Source organism: Prosopis cineraria, unplaced genomic scaffold, assembly GCF_029017545.1.
Source record: "Prosopis cineraria cultivar Desert tree isolate PC_DT_omini unplaced genomic scaffold, ASM2901754v1 PC5, whole genome shotgun sequence".
NCBI classification, from domain to species: Eukaryota; Viridiplantae; Streptophyta; class Magnoliopsida; order Fabales; family Fabaceae; genus Prosopis; species Prosopis cineraria.
The window spans coordinates 27,509,801-27,526,242 of NW_026555336.1; the positions used below are offsets into that span (position 1 = coordinate 27,509,801).

General features: G+C 36.7%; 2 protein-coding genes across 4 annotated transcripts; both read right to left on the reverse strand.

Annotated features, from left to right (window-relative positions):
* Positions 1-363: 363 nt before the first annotated feature.
* On the reverse strand, positions 364-7,196 carry LOC129311083 (beta-glucuronosyltransferase GlcAT14A). The gene is made up of 4 exons (XM_054953059.1): positions 6,311-7,196; positions 1,713-1,788; positions 1,503-1,618; positions 364-1,417 (listed from the first exon to the last, which is right to left on the reverse strand). Exons 1-4 carry the CDS (start codon positions 6,792-6,794, stop codon positions 903-905), a joined length of 1,191 nt encoding a protein of 396 aa, XP_054809034.1. The 5' UTR covers positions 6,795-7,196; the 3' UTR covers positions 364-902.
* A 3,715-nt stretch (positions 7,197-10,911) lies between these two features.
* On the reverse strand, positions 10,912-16,230 carry LOC129311084 (protein ALP1-like). Of its 3 annotated transcripts, none has more exons than XM_054953062.1 (3): positions 15,892-16,230; positions 12,514-12,856; positions 10,912-11,771 (listed from the first exon to the last, which is right to left on the reverse strand). In XM_054953062.1, exons 2-3 carry the CDS (start codon positions 12,844-12,846, stop codon positions 11,175-11,177), a joined length of 930 nt encoding a protein of 309 aa, XP_054809037.1. In that variant the 5' UTR covers positions 12,847-12,856; positions 15,892-16,230; the 3' UTR covers positions 10,912-11,174. The 3 variants fall into 3 exon arrangements, with proteins under 3 accessions (XP_054809037.1, XP_054809036.1, XP_054809035.1); XM_054953061.1 differs by lacking the exon at positions 15,892-16,230 and adding an exon at positions 13,807-13,936; XM_054953060.1 differs by lacking the exons at positions 10,912-11,771; positions 15,892-16,230 and adding an exon at positions 13,807-14,403 and having other exon boundaries at positions 12,843-13,718.
* Positions 16,231-16,442: the final 212 nt, after the last annotated feature.

Genomic DNA, 16,442 nt, shown 5'->3' on the forward strand with positions numbered 1-16,442 from the left:
AGATGGAACGTGTTTTTTTGGGAGAAGGATATTTTTCTAATCAATCGCGTTTTCAAGATGTACAACCACCCTGTCACCACAGATATTTTAACTGGCAGTCATACAACTGCTCCCTCTCCTAATAACCAGCCCACAATTATTTAGCAAAACAAATAACTAACCCAATTTGAAATTAATTATTAGTTTGGGCTTGCACTTCTCATTTTATGGTCCAAATCAAGGGTGGACCATATTCACACGCTAACCCCACTTCTTTCACAGCACAGTAATTACTTAAGTGAATATGAGAATTAAGCAGGAAAGACAGTAAGAGTGGTGTCCCAATAATTCTCGAGTAATTCTGAGAAATTTGAAGCAGGAAAGTTTAGATTGGTGAGAATATGTTCAGGGAAAACCCCAAGCAGTGTTGTAATCAAGCATGAGATGCGTATCTGGTGGAACAAGGATTTTCAGAGTGAAAATGACACAATATTACAATCATATCTTGAAAGAATGAACTATCTACTCTAATAGTTCAGGATCACTGTGGAAATGAGACAATAAAGCATACAACAGAATGAAAATTCAACAGCTGGAGGAATATCTTCCTATTGATCGTAGTACGCATTGGAGGATCCACCACAAATATTACCCCCTCCAAAACAATACAGCTCAAAAATTCAAGAACACTTCCTCTTCTCTATCCCAACTCTTCCCAGCTATGAACAACCATTCGCAAAAGCTGCTATGAGAGGAGTCCAATCGACCCATGAACTGCTTTTACAAAAATAAATTACACTTGTGTGACCAAAGAATATATATGCTTAGCAAACTGAGACTTTTAACCGGTCGATGATGATCATCGAGGGTGCGAGCGAGATAATGCACGGCCTCTAAATTTCTTCCTATTCGTGTGTATATCTTCATTGGCACTGATTGTTGTGTGAACTCCAGTCATCGAGAAGATTTGAAATGGTTTCTTCAAGCTTCTTAGACTGCGGACCTGGCTTGAGGATATTGACATCACCCCACTGAGAGCAAGGATCCATCCACCAGGACTTCCGCCCAGAACACCATGCTCCTGGGACAGCATTATTAGGCCTACGCCGGAGGATCTTTTCGTCGATAAGGTCCAGCACGGGTTCATTGACTTTGAACTGTCTTGCAAAAGCAGCTCCACTTTGCGCCATTAGATCATAAACAGAGGAATTAAGGAAGTGCGGCTCCATCTTTGGAGGATTGTCCCAGACCATGTATCGTAAGTCAGCATTAACTGTGGTGTTTTTAAATTCTGGTGCATTGCAAATGACAGAGTGGAAGTAACCTTCTTGGGATAACTTAACATTCGTAAAATACATCAGAAGCGTTCGAGGTAAGTTATCCCAACCGAAAATGCAGAATTCCATGAATGATCTGCTCAATATAACCCATGGTGAACCTGCAGGGCAAGCAAAGTATTAAAACATACAAGCACTTGCCATTGATTGGTACTGCACGAACAGAAAATGAGCAAACAAATTTGCCTGTGAAGAGTTTGAAAGCATCAGGTGTCGGTCGCTTCTCTGTTGCTTGAAAAATTTGACTCCTCCTTGCTAAATATATACTTGGGTCAACAACGATTGGCTGGAATCTGTCACCTCTGCAAGGATATATAACTACTTCAATATATAATCCAGCACAAGCCAAGTAAATGCAACGAAATAGAAGGAAGAATTAGCAGAAATTTTCATTACTCTTTCCATCCAAGATCACCAGTGTGATCAATGAAATTGAGGTCTCTTCTGACAGAGGAGAAAACATGGGACAGATCTGATACAGATGGAACAGCATACATCAGTAACTTAATTAAACTCTAAATAAGTGAAAAAGAAGAATAATTATATGAACAAAATTATCCAGGCCCCAAATGAATCACAATGCACGGAACAAGTTTTAAAAAAAGAAAAAAGAAAAAGGGTGAACTCAGTACCAGTATACTCAGCAAATGTGCTCAATTAAAATACATTGAGCTTGATGTTAAGTCCAGCTAAAATTTGTAACAAAGCTCAGCTAGTTAATAAATGAGCTGAACACAATCAAATTCATGAAAGTACTACAAATGTTACCTATACCATGTATTCACACAAAAATTGAGTGAAAAAAATATTAACCATCATCATCATGTATGCCTGCAAGTGACTGTGCAAAATATGCAAAGAAAATATATATCACAATTCGAAGACTTTACACATGCACAAATATCGTTATTAAAAAACTGCAACCATGGTTGGCTTAGCTGTGAGAAAATTGATCTCATAAGACCTGACCGAGACTGATAATGAATTTCAATCTTTTTCATTTTTTTTTTAATTTTTTGCATAATGTTATATGATAGTATAGTGAGCGAAGGTTTTTAGCATGGGTATAGTTAGAATAAATTCTAAAAAAATGTTGATGAGAAGATAGAACAAAACAAAAGACACATAGACAATAAAAGATTTTTAGCATGGGCATAGTTAGACATCCTCACCCAAAAAATAAAAGAAGTCTCAAAACCATTACTTGAGAAGGATTTCGAACATCTTCGAAGATCCACAAGGAAGCAGCCCACCTCCAAGCAGAGGAGGAGTTGGCTTCACTCCTCCTATCTTTTCTACCAGGATCTCAAATTCAATGGTTGAGATTTAATATATTATAAAGCTAGGGAAAAAAAATATTTTATAAAATATTTTTTATTACACTTCTGAAAATTTTAATAATTTATATTTGTTTATTATATAATAGTCTAATAACAATATTATAATATATTAAATCTCAACCATTGAAGTTGAGATCCAATGGTGGAGAAAATAGGAGGGTAAGAAGAAGGGATTGGTGGGACAGAACTCAACTCCAGGAGGGACAATTTAAAAAATGTTGGTAGCACTATGATAGAATTTGTTGTTATACATTCTCAATTTCTCATAGGAGTAGTTAAGTGACTGGACTATTGGCATTAATTCTTTTTTTAAATTAAAAAAGGCAAGTAGAAGTACTTGAAAAAGAAATAAACAACATAATACAAGAGTTAGTAAGGACAGCTACGAAGGGAAGGTCCCTCACTACTACCCCTATCCAAAAGAAAATAGCCTTGACTCCTGAGGCATGTTCCAAAGGAGTTAACTGTAGTTTGCAGCTGTCTGAGCTGATTTGCCAAGTATATCAGCACATTTTAAGAATTTCCTAGGAGAATAAAGTATCTCATGGTCCCAGTCCTCACAGAGAATTTCTCTAACTTGGCAGATCTCCAAATGCAGTGGGTGTTCTGGCTCACAGTCTCTCACAATAAGATTAAAGGCCTCAAATGAATCAGAATATAGAACCTCGTTGAAATGGTGGTCTTGCATATCTGGATTCCCTTCCTAATAGATGAAAGTTCAGCAGCAGTGCACGTTGCAAATCCAATGGAAAAGCAACCTGGCTAATTCGTTGGTGCTAGATTCAATTATTTATGGAGAAGGTAAACACAACTGCAACAGTTTTGTAAACATGATCATTGAACACAACTAGGCGTAATCAACTTTGGACTGACGTGCAATGCAATTCGCATAGCCAGTAGATTAGCACAAAGGGACTAAAATCACACAAGACTCCCTGAATTCTTTTACTAGAAACATGAACCAGATTTTAATAACCCTGTTATTTCAGTGATACTCAGGATGGAGGAAGGGGATAGGGGAATCTCTAAGCATGCATCCAGTTTCAACATCTACACAGAATAATAACTTGTTTCTTTTGCTCGTAAGAACAGATTCCTCCAAGCTTGGGCGTTGGATACCTAATCAGTTGGAAAAACGAGATTCTTCTCATCAGCTGATCTCCCAACATAGACCAAAATATGGGCAGTTCCCTTCAGTAAAGATCAATTCCAGACTCAGGAAGAAATACACTTCAGTCTCATTCATAACCAAGGGTTGGACCATGATCTGACACTTTTTCTATACATAATCAAACAGAATTGCCTCAGAGTTCAGTCCATACGTCTTCTACATTCAAGCTTGACATTCACTTTAAGTTCGGTCCATATCATGAAAATGGAAATAACTCAGCACTATTTCAGTTTAGAATTTAAAGGTCTACATCTGTATGAAATATATCTCTTGACAATTAATTAGCTTCAATTACATGCTGCAGAACACAATACACTCTCTTTCCTCAATCTATTCCTGTCAGTCATCCAATCCAAGTCTAATTGTACAACCAGTAACAAGTAGTAACCATCAACTCAAGCCATTCAATCATTCCCTATTATTGAGTCTATACCAGACAAGGTTTCTTCCAAAGTTGTGAGCAAAGATGACATATAATAAGTTAACAAGATTAATCAAGATACTATCTCAAACCTCCCTTGTTGATATAAAGATCTTGGCCGATGCTTTTATTTTTAATTTCTGTTCCAATATGCATCCATATAGAATGGGTTTCTTCCACAGTTCCAACAAAACAGACTAAAATGTACAAAACTCCCTTGACCTTTGACTCAGTCATTGCTAACTCCCTAACACTTGGAAGCTCAAAAGTAACCCCCCTGAGCTTTATATTTTAACCATAGACCTCCTGTCATTACTTTTTCAGTTACCTTAGTAACAGAAAATTGCCATGTCAAATTAATGAAAGTCATATGGCATCGTAAATGGAATTAAAAAAAAAATTTCTTAAATAGTCTAAAAGAAGGTTCAAAATCTAAGTTTACCGTTCACAAACATTTTCATTGTAGCAGCAACCTGGATAGTTTTCAGCAAAATACACATGCAAATCAAGCAGCTCTTTCAATCGTCCTTTGCATTGTCTAATCCTTTCTGTCCTGTGCAAAGAAAAGCAACACCCATTTTGCAGGTGACACACTCACTAATCCCAAAGCTAAAATCTCCATAACCTTGCTTAGGCTAAATATATAATCCTTTCACTTCTAATTGAATTAAGTGGTTTTTCTTTCTATATTAGGCTAAGTATAGAATTCTCTCACTCCTAATCGACATCAAATTTCAGGTTTCACAAAGAGCCACTTTCGGCATGCAGTAGAAATCAATGTAGGCAAAATCCAAGTTATTAGACGTTTTGGGCTGTATGTACTTGTGATTCTTGTGCTACAACTTTAGATTTAGTTATTAATCAACAAATGGATCTATATATGAGAAGAGTTCTTCCGGGTATTTTTCTTCTTGAGGAAAGAAATTACTTTTGTAGGTTCCATTTCATTTGTTAAGGAAATTCAGTAAGTAGTATTGTTTTCAAGAAGCAAGGATAATTCAACTTTTATTATCGGCTCTATATGCAAAGGGTGATCCAACAGTTCTTTTGCTATTGAAGATGGGGATTCGGGAAGGCTGCTGCTGCTACTGTGAAAATGATGACAAATGGAAAATTACATCTTGACCCTTCTTTGAGATGTTTCAAAAAATTCCTAATTATTGTATTCCATGTCAGATGCCATGTAGCATTAATTAATCTAACATGGCCATTTCCATTACCAAGATAACTGAAAATGTAACGGCAGAGGGTCTATGGCTAGAATATAAAAGCTCAGGGAGGTTGATTTTAACCTTTATAATGTCAAGGGGCTATCTGTGACTGACTCCCCGGGGAGTTTTGTATTTTCCAGTCAACAAAATATGACAAATAATTCATTAGCATGACCATTAAAGATATTGTCTCAAAACTTCCTTCCTGCTATTCCTGCTATGAAGATCTTGGTCAATACTTCTTTTCTTTTCTGTTCCTATCGGCTTCTCTAACTATCAAAATGCAAAATTCCAGACATGCAGGATAGAAAATTGTATAAAATAATAATAATAATAAAATTGGACAACCCAAAAATTTAAAAAAAAAAAAAAAAAGGGCGTAGCATGGTGAAACTTGGCATCATAACTTGGAATTAGACTTAGGACCCCAGAAATACAAAATCAGGACATCTAATATTACTCATTCAGAATACAATTCTCTTAACAAAATAAACACTGGACTTAGCAGTTATGGGAACATTTTCCCGGAAACTCGGAATGGGAAAAGCCAAAAGCCAAACGAGAACCCAGGCATCAGCGACCAAGCTCTTTAATATTGATGCTAAAACTAGAGAAACTAAGATTTTAACGTCCAAAAAAGGTACACCTAAATCAACATTATGGGTGAATCTAGGAACCAATAACGAAGAGGGGAAACACCACAACAGCCCTGAAAAACTATAGAACTAGCATAGTTGAATGAAGTAAACAAACAAAAACGCTACTTTTTTAACTTACCCGAATCAAATGCATAGTAAATTAAAAAAAAAAAAAACGGAATGACACAAATACAGATTACCGAATCAGCATACCATCCTGGGTGATGAGGGGATAATCACGAGCACTCAAAGTGATGAACCAATTCCACCCACTATCCAATTTCAACATAACTGCCGCAGCTCGCAGGGTAATGGCAATATTAGTGGAGCCCAAGTAGGTGATCCAATCGGCCTTGCCCACCACATCTACGTTTCCAAAAGCACGAATCGCAGGCACGGACCTAATTGCCGCAGCCAAAAGGCGCCTCTCTTCGTCCTTCGCATCCAGGCCTAGGTGCAGAAGATACCGATTCCGCGGATGATAAACTGCCAGCAACAACCTGATGATCCGGTCCTTATCTTGGTGACCACCTGAAATGAAGTAAGCGAAGGCCGGTGGGTAGTGAGCTCCGTGCTGAACCAGAGAAGGAAACGATTTGGCGGAGCTGAAGGTGGACACAGAAGAGCGTAACAGTAGGATGAGAGAGAGAAATGCCGTCGTAAATAGCGTGAAAAGCCATTTCTTCTCAGCTCCCATAATAATAACAATAACAACAATGACCCTGGTTTTTGTAGATGGTGATGGGCATGTGGCTTCTTCTGAAATCCTCAGAAGTCAGAACTGGTTTTGGATTAAATTTAGGTTCCGAGATTGTCCTGGTAGACAGGTCATGGAAGATCTTGCTTGAGCTCTTCCAAACTTCGAAAATTGAAAACCAAACAGCAATGAGGTGACAAAAAATGAAATACTTATCGGAAACTGAAAAACCCAAACAAACTTCCTTACAGGAGTTGTTTCCCACTATTTCTAAAGCTCAAATTCTTAGAAAACCGTGTGATGGGGGCTAGGGTTTTCAACAGGCGAGATTTGTTGGGGGCTTACGGAAGACGATGAAGATCACGGACTCAAGCACTCTCTTTTCCTTCAAGGGAAAACATTTAGGCCATGTTTGGTATGTAGGTTTCAATTTGGAGGGATTGAGATTGGGATTGGGATTGGGATTGAGATTGGGATTGGGATTGGGAATAAAGTTTTAAAATTATGTTTGGTATGTAGGAATATTTTGAAGGAATACCTTATTTCATTTTATTTTTTACTTAAATATAAATTATAAAAAGACAAAGATACCCTTAAAAATAATAAAAACAGAAAATAAAAACCAAACGTGATCATATTCATCCCTTTGTCTCGTCATTTCTTCTTCTCACCGATGAACTTCTGCGACGGTGAACTCGAGAGATCTCCGGCTTCCATTTTCGATCGTCGAGCTCCATATTGTGAAGGGTTTCGTTCGCGCCATTCTGATTTCTCTCAGCTCCATCAACTCATATAAGCGCCTTTAAGCCGAAAATGAAGAGCCAAGGAGAGCGTGTCAGGTATGCTTTGAAGCCTTCGGACTCTGCCTTTGATTTACTTCGGACTCTGCCGTTGAGCGGGGAGATGAGCGAGGGGCCCACCTTGGAATCTGAGGTGTCGGTGAAGCTCAGGTACCAGGGCTTGAGGGAGTCGAAGTGATGGGAGACGGTGAAGGAGAAGCGAGAGGAGGAGCAGGAGCCAATCTTGGCCGTCGACTTGAGGGGTCGAATCGGAGGGAGGAGCAGGCTCTCGGGTAAGCCGCCATGTCGTTGAAGTCCAGCGATTCCTCAAAGTCTAAGGACGATACTACCATTGTCGCAGTCGATAACTCCACAAATGCCCGCACTCCCTGCAGCCAATCTTCATGCTCACTTGGTTGGTTGATGTATTTGCAGGTGAAACCTGGTCTTCCTTATTTGGATATCATAAGGTTGCTGAGGGATAATTCTCCTTTGCCAATTGCAGCTTATCAGGTTCTTCTCTGGCTCATTCTATATCTGAATAAGAAATTTTTTGATGAAAAGATTGATCGGATATTTAATTAACTTGGACTAATGCTGTAGTAAGCTGCCTAAAGGTGACTAAAATCTTCTTTTGGTCTCACTATGGTGTGCTACTGATAGTCTTTCTTTTTTGTTTTCTTGAATGGGTTGGGATAAAATGCCTGCTTGATACCTGAAAAGTGAAAACATATTTACGTTCTACTATTTATCTTGTGTGCATAGGTTTATTTATGTGAATTCATAATTTGCACTGCCTATGTTTCTAAGATTGTACTAAGTCGCTGAGTACAATAAGTAGGTCAGAATCAATGTGATTTGATGGATATTGTTGAGGTGGAATATGAGAGCACAGTTTTAAACGCAGAGTCTCAACGCTGCCATTTATCTTTCGCTGCCAATTAATTTCTGTAGTCTCGTGAAACTAAGTAAAAGGATTGAGGGGGAGCATTGTTTATTTATTTAAGAATGTAAAACTTGAAGCTGACTTTAGGATCGATTGAGAAGCACACAAGTGGTGATTGTACTATCTTCCAAGCCGTTAGACTTCCTTTTCTGATTTAGCATATTGCGTGAGGTGCAACTTTATATAGGCTTTTAGACATTTGTAATTATATATAGCTCAAAGTTGAGTATTGAAAGGGAAAAAAAACTCACTTATATTAAATATCTTTAGAAATTCAGCACTATTTATCAGGTAGTGCTGAATCTCTGGCCCTTTAATTGTGCTATGTGCTTATGGTTCCTTTTATAGTTCTTATATGGCGAGAAGGCTTAGTAGAGTAAGGAACAGAACATATATTGCCACTTTGGCTCCTCATTTTACTGTTCTCAAACTTTGATTTGGTTGGTTTGAATTCACAAGTTGTCCATCAATGCCAATGCTTGAAATTGAAGTGCCTCAAAGATGTTTGGTGAAATGTCTGACCCAAGAGATGTGATATATCATTACAGTCTTTTACTGCATATATACGAGGTACTTCGTAGTTAATGCCCCATAACCCTGTCATGCTTTCCCCTCTCTCTTCGCTGTTTCGTTTCTAATTATAATAATATATCAGCACCAATTAATTCCTTTTGCCTCTGTCTCTCCCTCTCCCTCTAGTCCATTTACAAGTATATAATCCTCTGTGGGTCTTTCTCTTCTTCTCTGCCCTTCATTTCTTCCATGTTTTTGAGCTTAAACTTGGTTCAATGAGATTGATATTTTTGGTGTGTCTTTTGGTCTTGCCTAGATCTTAGGTCCAACAACACAGTATCTGCAAGGAAGAAGACATTCCTTGTCTCTGATTTGATTGAGGGCAAAAAGAAGAGCTCAAGTGAGCATGAAGATGAAAATGTCAACAGGTGTGCAACTCCAAGAGGTGCCGTTTTAGCCATTCATCTTGTAGCGTAATGACTAGAGACTCATCCCTACTGGTTCAAATCCATTACACAACAGGTAGAATAATAGACAAAGACCCATCTTCCTTGTAGCGTAATGACTAGGATCCTGTGTTAGTGCTCTAAAGATTATGTGTCCAGTTGACTTCTTCAGAGATTTTTTGCTTCACTTCATTACTCATGCTTCAAACATGAAATATATTTTATCCTCATTTAAGATTGCATGATATAATTCAAGCATGTTTAGGGTGACAGAATTAGAACAAACTGGTACAAAAAATCTACAAAGAAGTCAATTGGGTCTGAGTCATATTCACTATATACTCAGAGACCAAAAGGGAATTTTAGTCGACCAAAGTGGACAGTACAGTATGATCTTCATATTTGTTTCAGGAAGTTGTATTACTTTGCTGTTATATATCAATGTAAATTCTGGAAGAAACTAGCGTGTATTACATTCTTCTTCTAGAGTTGAAAAGACCCCGTAAAAGAAAAATGTGATGGAATATATTTCATAAATATTCACAACAGTTTAAAATCACGATACTCCATATGGTTTAAAATCACAGGATTTTTCATAACAGGATTTCTGCAAATAAACATACAAGATGGAAGCTCGCATTCACTTATATGGTTTAAAATCACAGGAGACACTGAAGAAGAGAAAATATTAAGCAGACTTTTATGGAAAAGAGAAGCGAACTGTGGTTGGAAATGCAGGAAATAAGGAGTGAACCTTCAATTGCTCGGCGAGGCATTCTGTTATAGGAAATGAAGCCTTCAGCAGGTTCATCAACTATCCGTGTCATAGTCATCACAGCCGAAGATGAAGCATTCTCAGTGCATTTCCCTTTCTATTTCAAGAGGGGCACTTGGGGGCGAACAGAAACATCCAAAAAAATCCATCAAGAAGCAAGCTTGTGTTCTGTGGCTAAATTAAATGAGGTGTATGTATATATATAATATAGCATTTAGATTTATTTATGAAGTCTGTAGCTATATGGCTCCAATCTAGTGGTTATATCTCTGATTCTGTGGAATTTGCAAGTGTTATATCACAAGTTTTTGTAAATTTTGCAAGTGGTTATAACAGCCATGGATCTTTAAATGTAAGTCTGAACTTGAAGCTATAGTTTCTTTATTTTCCAAGTTTTATGCTGCATCAGTCTCTTCGTCCACCTCATAATTAACATTCAAAAATGAAAATTTCAGTATTGTTATAAAATAAAATCAAATTTTGCAATATTTTGATCAAAACTTCCCCCCTAATTGATAGAATTCCTGATCAAATTCTTTCATTTGATGGCATTTTCATATGGGCAAGGAACCAAGTTGCAACTTTATGATCAAATTAAGCTAGTGTATATATACTTGTATATATACTACTATTATATAAACTTCCAATAGATGCTCTATAAAACATGAAACAAAGGATGTCATTTATCATATCATAATTAATAAGGTCAAGGAAGCAAGATACTCTATATCTTACTTTGAAACAAAATATAGTCAATGGTGCTACTCATATATCCAAGCACCCAAGTAAGATATGCCATATCTTACACAAAAAATTAGACATCTAAACATGACATTACATATAAAGGATCCTCTTGCAACTTTACTAAGGATCACCAAAAAATCGAGATACACCAAAATATCAAGTGACACTAATACTAGCTTATGCTATTATTTCGCGAATCACATCAGCTTTATCCTCTTCAGGCATGGAATAAAAGCCAATTAGCATATTCTCATCACCAATAATCTTCACATATGCCTTGAGACGTTCTTGGTGGGAAAGTCCTTCAACCTTCTTCAACTCAACAAGGAGAGACGACCTCATGCCATCAATACGTTTCTCACGTTCAACTCTATCAAGGTGCATGCCAAAACGCTCAGATGACTCCTTCAACCCATCAGCTAGTGTTTGAACAATCATTTTCATGCCTTCAAGCATGGAAGGTTGAGCTTCAGTGCTGTTTCGCTTCCTCTTTTTCGCTCCGGAAGTTGCATCAGAAGGGGACAGCTCAGTTGGAGAGTTCTCTTGTGGTGAAGTATTGGCATGTGATCCATCCATTTGAGAATCAGTTGGAATGTGCTCAGTAGGAGTATCTTCTACGGGTGAAGTAAACCCATGTTGATCATGAAACTCTTCAACGATATCTTCATACGTTTGAGCATCCTTTCCATTTGCCCTATCCTTCCCAAAGATATTAGATAGCTCATCATAATGGGGGAAAGTCTTGTTTCTCCATTTAGCAGCTTTCTTGTTTACCTGCGACAGAAAAAAACAAATAAACTGCAGAAAGAAACAGCAGAAACTAACAGCCAAAAAACCAGAAAAAATAAATAAATAGCAGAAGTTGAAACAGCAAAAACTGACAGCAAAAAAAACTAGAAAGAACAAATAAGCAGCAGAAACTAACAGCCAAAAAACCAGAAAAAACAAATAAACAGCAGAAATTGAAACAGCAGAAACTGACAGCAAAAAAAACCAGAAAGAACAAATAAGCAGCAGAAAGAAACAGCAGAAACTAACAGCCAAAAAACCAGAAAAAACAAATAAACAGCAGAAATTGAAACAGCAAAACTGACAGCAAAAAAACCAGAAAGAACAAATAAGCAGCAGAAAGAAACAGCAGAAACTAACAGCCAAAAAACCAGAAAAAACAAATAAACAGCAGAAATTGAAACAGCAAAAACTGACAGCAAAAAAACCAGAAAGAACAAATAAGCAGCAGAAAGAAACAGCAGAAACTAACAGCCAAAAAACCAGAAAAAACAAATAAACAGCAGAAATTGAAACAGCAGAAACTGACAGCAAAAAAAACCAGAAAGAACAAATAAGCAGCAGAAAGAAACAGCAGAAACTAACAGCCAAAAAACCAGAAAAAATAAATAAACAGCAAAAATTGAAACAGCAGAAACTGACAGCAAAAAAAACCAGAAAGAACAAATAAGCAGCAGAAAGAAACAGCAGAAACTAACAGCCAAAAAACCAGAAAAAACAAATTTACCTTCACATATTCATCCCAAACAGTCTTGGGAGCTGTCACACATTTCTTTTCAGGGTCCCAACCAAAACCAGATAAATTAAGAAGGTCAGAAACCACACCATAGTTAATTTTTAACTTCTTAACTCTTGACTGAATATGGGGATGGGCTTTAATACCACTTCCAGGTATCAAACCATCAAGCATGTCCTTCAAAGTGTTTAAGACACGTGGCCTTAAACCATTGTCAGATACAAGTTCTCCCTTATCATGTAGCACCATCATGGATTGAATTAATAATTCATCCTCTTCGGGTGTCCACATGTGCTTGTCTGATTTTCCAGACCTACTTGACATGTTTGTTCAGCTAGAAGAAGAAAATGTTAGAACTTGAGAAGAGGTTAAATAACAATAAGACAATATGACAATATATTATTATTAAGGACATAACAATAATACATGTTCTATCATACCATACACCACACTCAAAGAAACAAAGAAAATTAACATATTCAAACAAACAATAATGTTTAAATGAAATAACTAATTCATCTAGATATCCTATTAGAAGAAAAAGTGGTGAACATTTCATTAGCAAGAGTATCCCTAAAGGTAGCCCATTCATCAGAAGCATCCATGTTTTGAATTGGGGTGTTTTCCATCCCGTCCATATCAACACCCATTTCTGGAACTTCATTTTCAAGTGGATCTACACCTTCTTGACGAATTAAGTTGTGTAGGAGGCAACAAGCAATTATAACTCGGTTATGTGTTCGAATGGGATAAAAAGATGCGCTTCTTAGTATAGCCCACCTTAATTTCAAAATACCAAAACACCGCTCAATTACATTTCGTGCAGAAGAGTGTCTCATATTAAAGCACTCTTGTGCACTTCTAGGATGTCGCCCTTCTCTCCATTCACTTAAGTGGTATCTTTGCCCTCTATACGGTGCAAGAAATCCCTTACAGTTGGTGTACCCAGCATCAACCAAGTAATAGTGACCTTGTGGAACCCTCAAGCCATTCCTTCTACTTATGGCATCACGAAGAACCCGTCCATCTGCTGCGGACCCTTCCCACCCAGGCAAAACATATATAAAGAAACCATCTTGTGAGCAAACACCCAACACATTTGTAGTTATCTCTCCTTTCCTATTCCGGTATCTTGCCTTGTCAAGAGAAGGAACTCTTAACTTGATGTGAGTTCCATCCAAGGCGCCTAAACAATTCTATAAAATAGAAAAGTAAAAAAAAGTTAATACAAATTGTTCACACAACTTTCAAAAATAATGATAAATACATAACATATATATTTACCTTAAACCACTTCCACCTTTCGTCGCTAGAGTCATCAGCCACTGGCTCTGGTTTCTTCAACAACATATCTCCAAGTCTCATCATACTAGTAAGTACTGAGTTGAAATGCCTACTAATAGTTTCTCCCGATCTACCAAAGTTATGTTGTATTACTCTATTCTTCACATGATGTGCTAGTATGTGTAAAAACATGGCAACTTGTTCATCTACAAGCATGTTCTTACTAGGTTTAAGACCACCCACATCCGTTAGCATAGAACACAACTTATCAAATGTTGATCTATGCATTCTAAGTAAGTTGTAACAGGCTACATCACTGCTAGACATCATTCTCTTTAGGTAAGATCTCTTAGCAATAAAATCCATTTTGTAAGGTATATGTCTGATTCTTCGTCTCCTTAGTATGATAGTCATACACATACAAATACAAAACGCATACACTGCCTCAGTCATGCTCATCCAGAAGAGAAACAAACGTAATAGTATTCTCTTTTCCTCAGATAGTGCCATAACTGTGTACCAATTATACAGATATATAAAAGATTAATATTTAACATATGTAATGGAATAAAAGTAATTAGTGGTTAACAATAAATCACAGTGATAACACTCTTCAAAAAAAATAATAGATGAATTGCTGTGCAATATAAAAGTATAAAATAGTATTAGTATAGCAAATGATCAAGGACCTGTTTGATTTATTTTATTCTGCAATTAGTTTTTCTTCCCAATTGTTTCTTAACTTTGTCTTAATATCAAAACAAAACAAAACAAAAAAACAAAGGTATGGTTTCTATTATAAAATAAAAAATTAGATAAGTGTTTCAGATTTAAATATTTAAAAAAATAAAAACATGTCTTAGAACAGTATCTTTATGTTATTTTATTTTATTTTTTTTAAAGCACGTTATTTATATTTGAATTCAAAACTATCATCAGGTATGGTTAATTATTATTATAAACATAAATTGATTTTTCAACTTTAAAACTGTCTTCACATTAACATAATTATAATTATAGATTTTTTTTAAGTAGAAGAGGTGATGTGTGTGTCCAATAGGTCAAATAGATAATAAGTTATTAACAAATTGGTTAAAATATTGGAAAATTAAGCAGACAGATATTGTTTGATTGATTCAGAGCTGCTTCTTTTTTGTTGCTTCAAAATGCCGTTAAACAATATTTAATACAAAGCTAAACAATATTTGATGCTGCTGAAAATGATAAGTAATGAAGCTGTTGAAAATGATAACACTTTTATATTGCACAGCAATTCATCTATTACAATTACAAAGCTAAACAAGATTTGATGCTCTGAAAATTTAATCTCAGCTTCAAAAACTACAAAATAGAAAATAGTATCCTAAACTAGTAATACGAAGAGGAAAGGAAAAGACACTGAACCCACAGTTGAATTTATGCCTAAGTAAATGAAGAGAATGCCTATTGATTTCTTGACGTATAGACTAAAGAAAATGAGATTGAGGTTTCCTGAACCCACAGTAGGTATGTACGCAATATCTGCCTCTCATATACATTTTGTATTATTTCTTATGCAATCGGTTCTGTTTTCTTGACAGATGTAATAGGATTCTTGAAAGGGTTTGGCTCTTACAATTTCAAAAAATTTTAAAGATTATGCAGATAAAAACCTACAAACAATCATTTGTGAAGGAGAGGACGGAGCAACAGTACCTGAAGGAAAAGGAAAAGCCAAATACAAAGAAGATGGAAGAAGAATATCGACGAAGGGGGAGGACGGAGCAACAGTACCTAAAGGAAAAGGAAAAGCCAAATACAAAGAAGATGGAAGAAGAATATCGACGAAGGGGGAGGACGGAGCAACAGTACCTGAAGGAAAAGGAAAAGCCAAATACAAAGAAGATGGAAGAAGAATATCGACGAAGGGGGAGGACGGAGCAACAGTACCTGAAGGAAAAGGAAAAGCCAAATACAAAGAAGATGGAAGAAGAATATCGACGAAGGGGGAGGACGGAGCAACAGTACCTGAAGGAAAAGGAAAAGCCAAATACAAAGAAGATGGAAGAAGAATATCGACGAAGGGGGAGGACGGAGCAACAGTACCTGAAGGCGCGATGAAGGAGATGGCAACAGGGCAGATCGATGGACGATGGATGAGTCTCTTGCGGCGCCGATGGAGATGCGTTCGACTTGAGGTTTGCAATGCTGATGACTTTTATCAGGGCAAAACTCAACAGGGGCACTATTGTCAAAAAATATTATAACCATGGATAATATTGTCATAAAATATTATAAACCCAGGTTTAATTTTTCAGTACCAGGTAGGAGATGGGTTTGTGTAATCCCACCTAAGTGGGTTTCAGCAAACCCAAATAAGAGCCAATGCTTTATACCAAACACATTAAATTGGGCCTTATTCAATGCCAATGCCAAACCCAACCCTTCAATGCTGCATACCAAACATGGCCTTATGGTTTCATGATTTGAATCGTCCTTTTTTTTTCTATATTTTCTGTTAATTGAAAATTGATTGATGATTGATGAAAAAATTGATGTTTATTTAAAAATAATAATCACGAAAGAAAATTACAGCAACGAAATAAATAATAAAAGTTATATACTTTCCGTGAGACTGAGTAATTATAAGGCTGCAA

Coding starts and splice junctions, on each gene's coding strand:
- LOC129311083 (XM_054953059.1), bottom strand. CDS start 6,794: ATGGGAGCTGAGAAGAAATGGCTTTTCACGCTATTTACGACGGCATTT. Junction 1,789..6,310: donor TCCCCTCATCACCCAGGATG/GTATGCTGATTC, acceptor CATCTGTATCAG/ATCTGTCCCATGTTTTCTCC. Junction 1,418..1,502: donor TGCTTTCAAACTCTTCACAG/GCAAATTTGTTT, acceptor CTTGCCCTGCAG/GTTCACCATGGGTTATATTG.
- LOC129311084 (XM_054953060.1), bottom strand. CDS start 14,316: ATGGCACTATCTGAGGAAAAGAGAATACTATTACGTTTGTTTCTCTTC. Junction 13,719..13,806: donor AAAGGTGGAAGTGGTTTAAG/GTAAATATATAT, acceptor TCTATTTTATAG/AATTGTTTAGGCGCCTTGGA.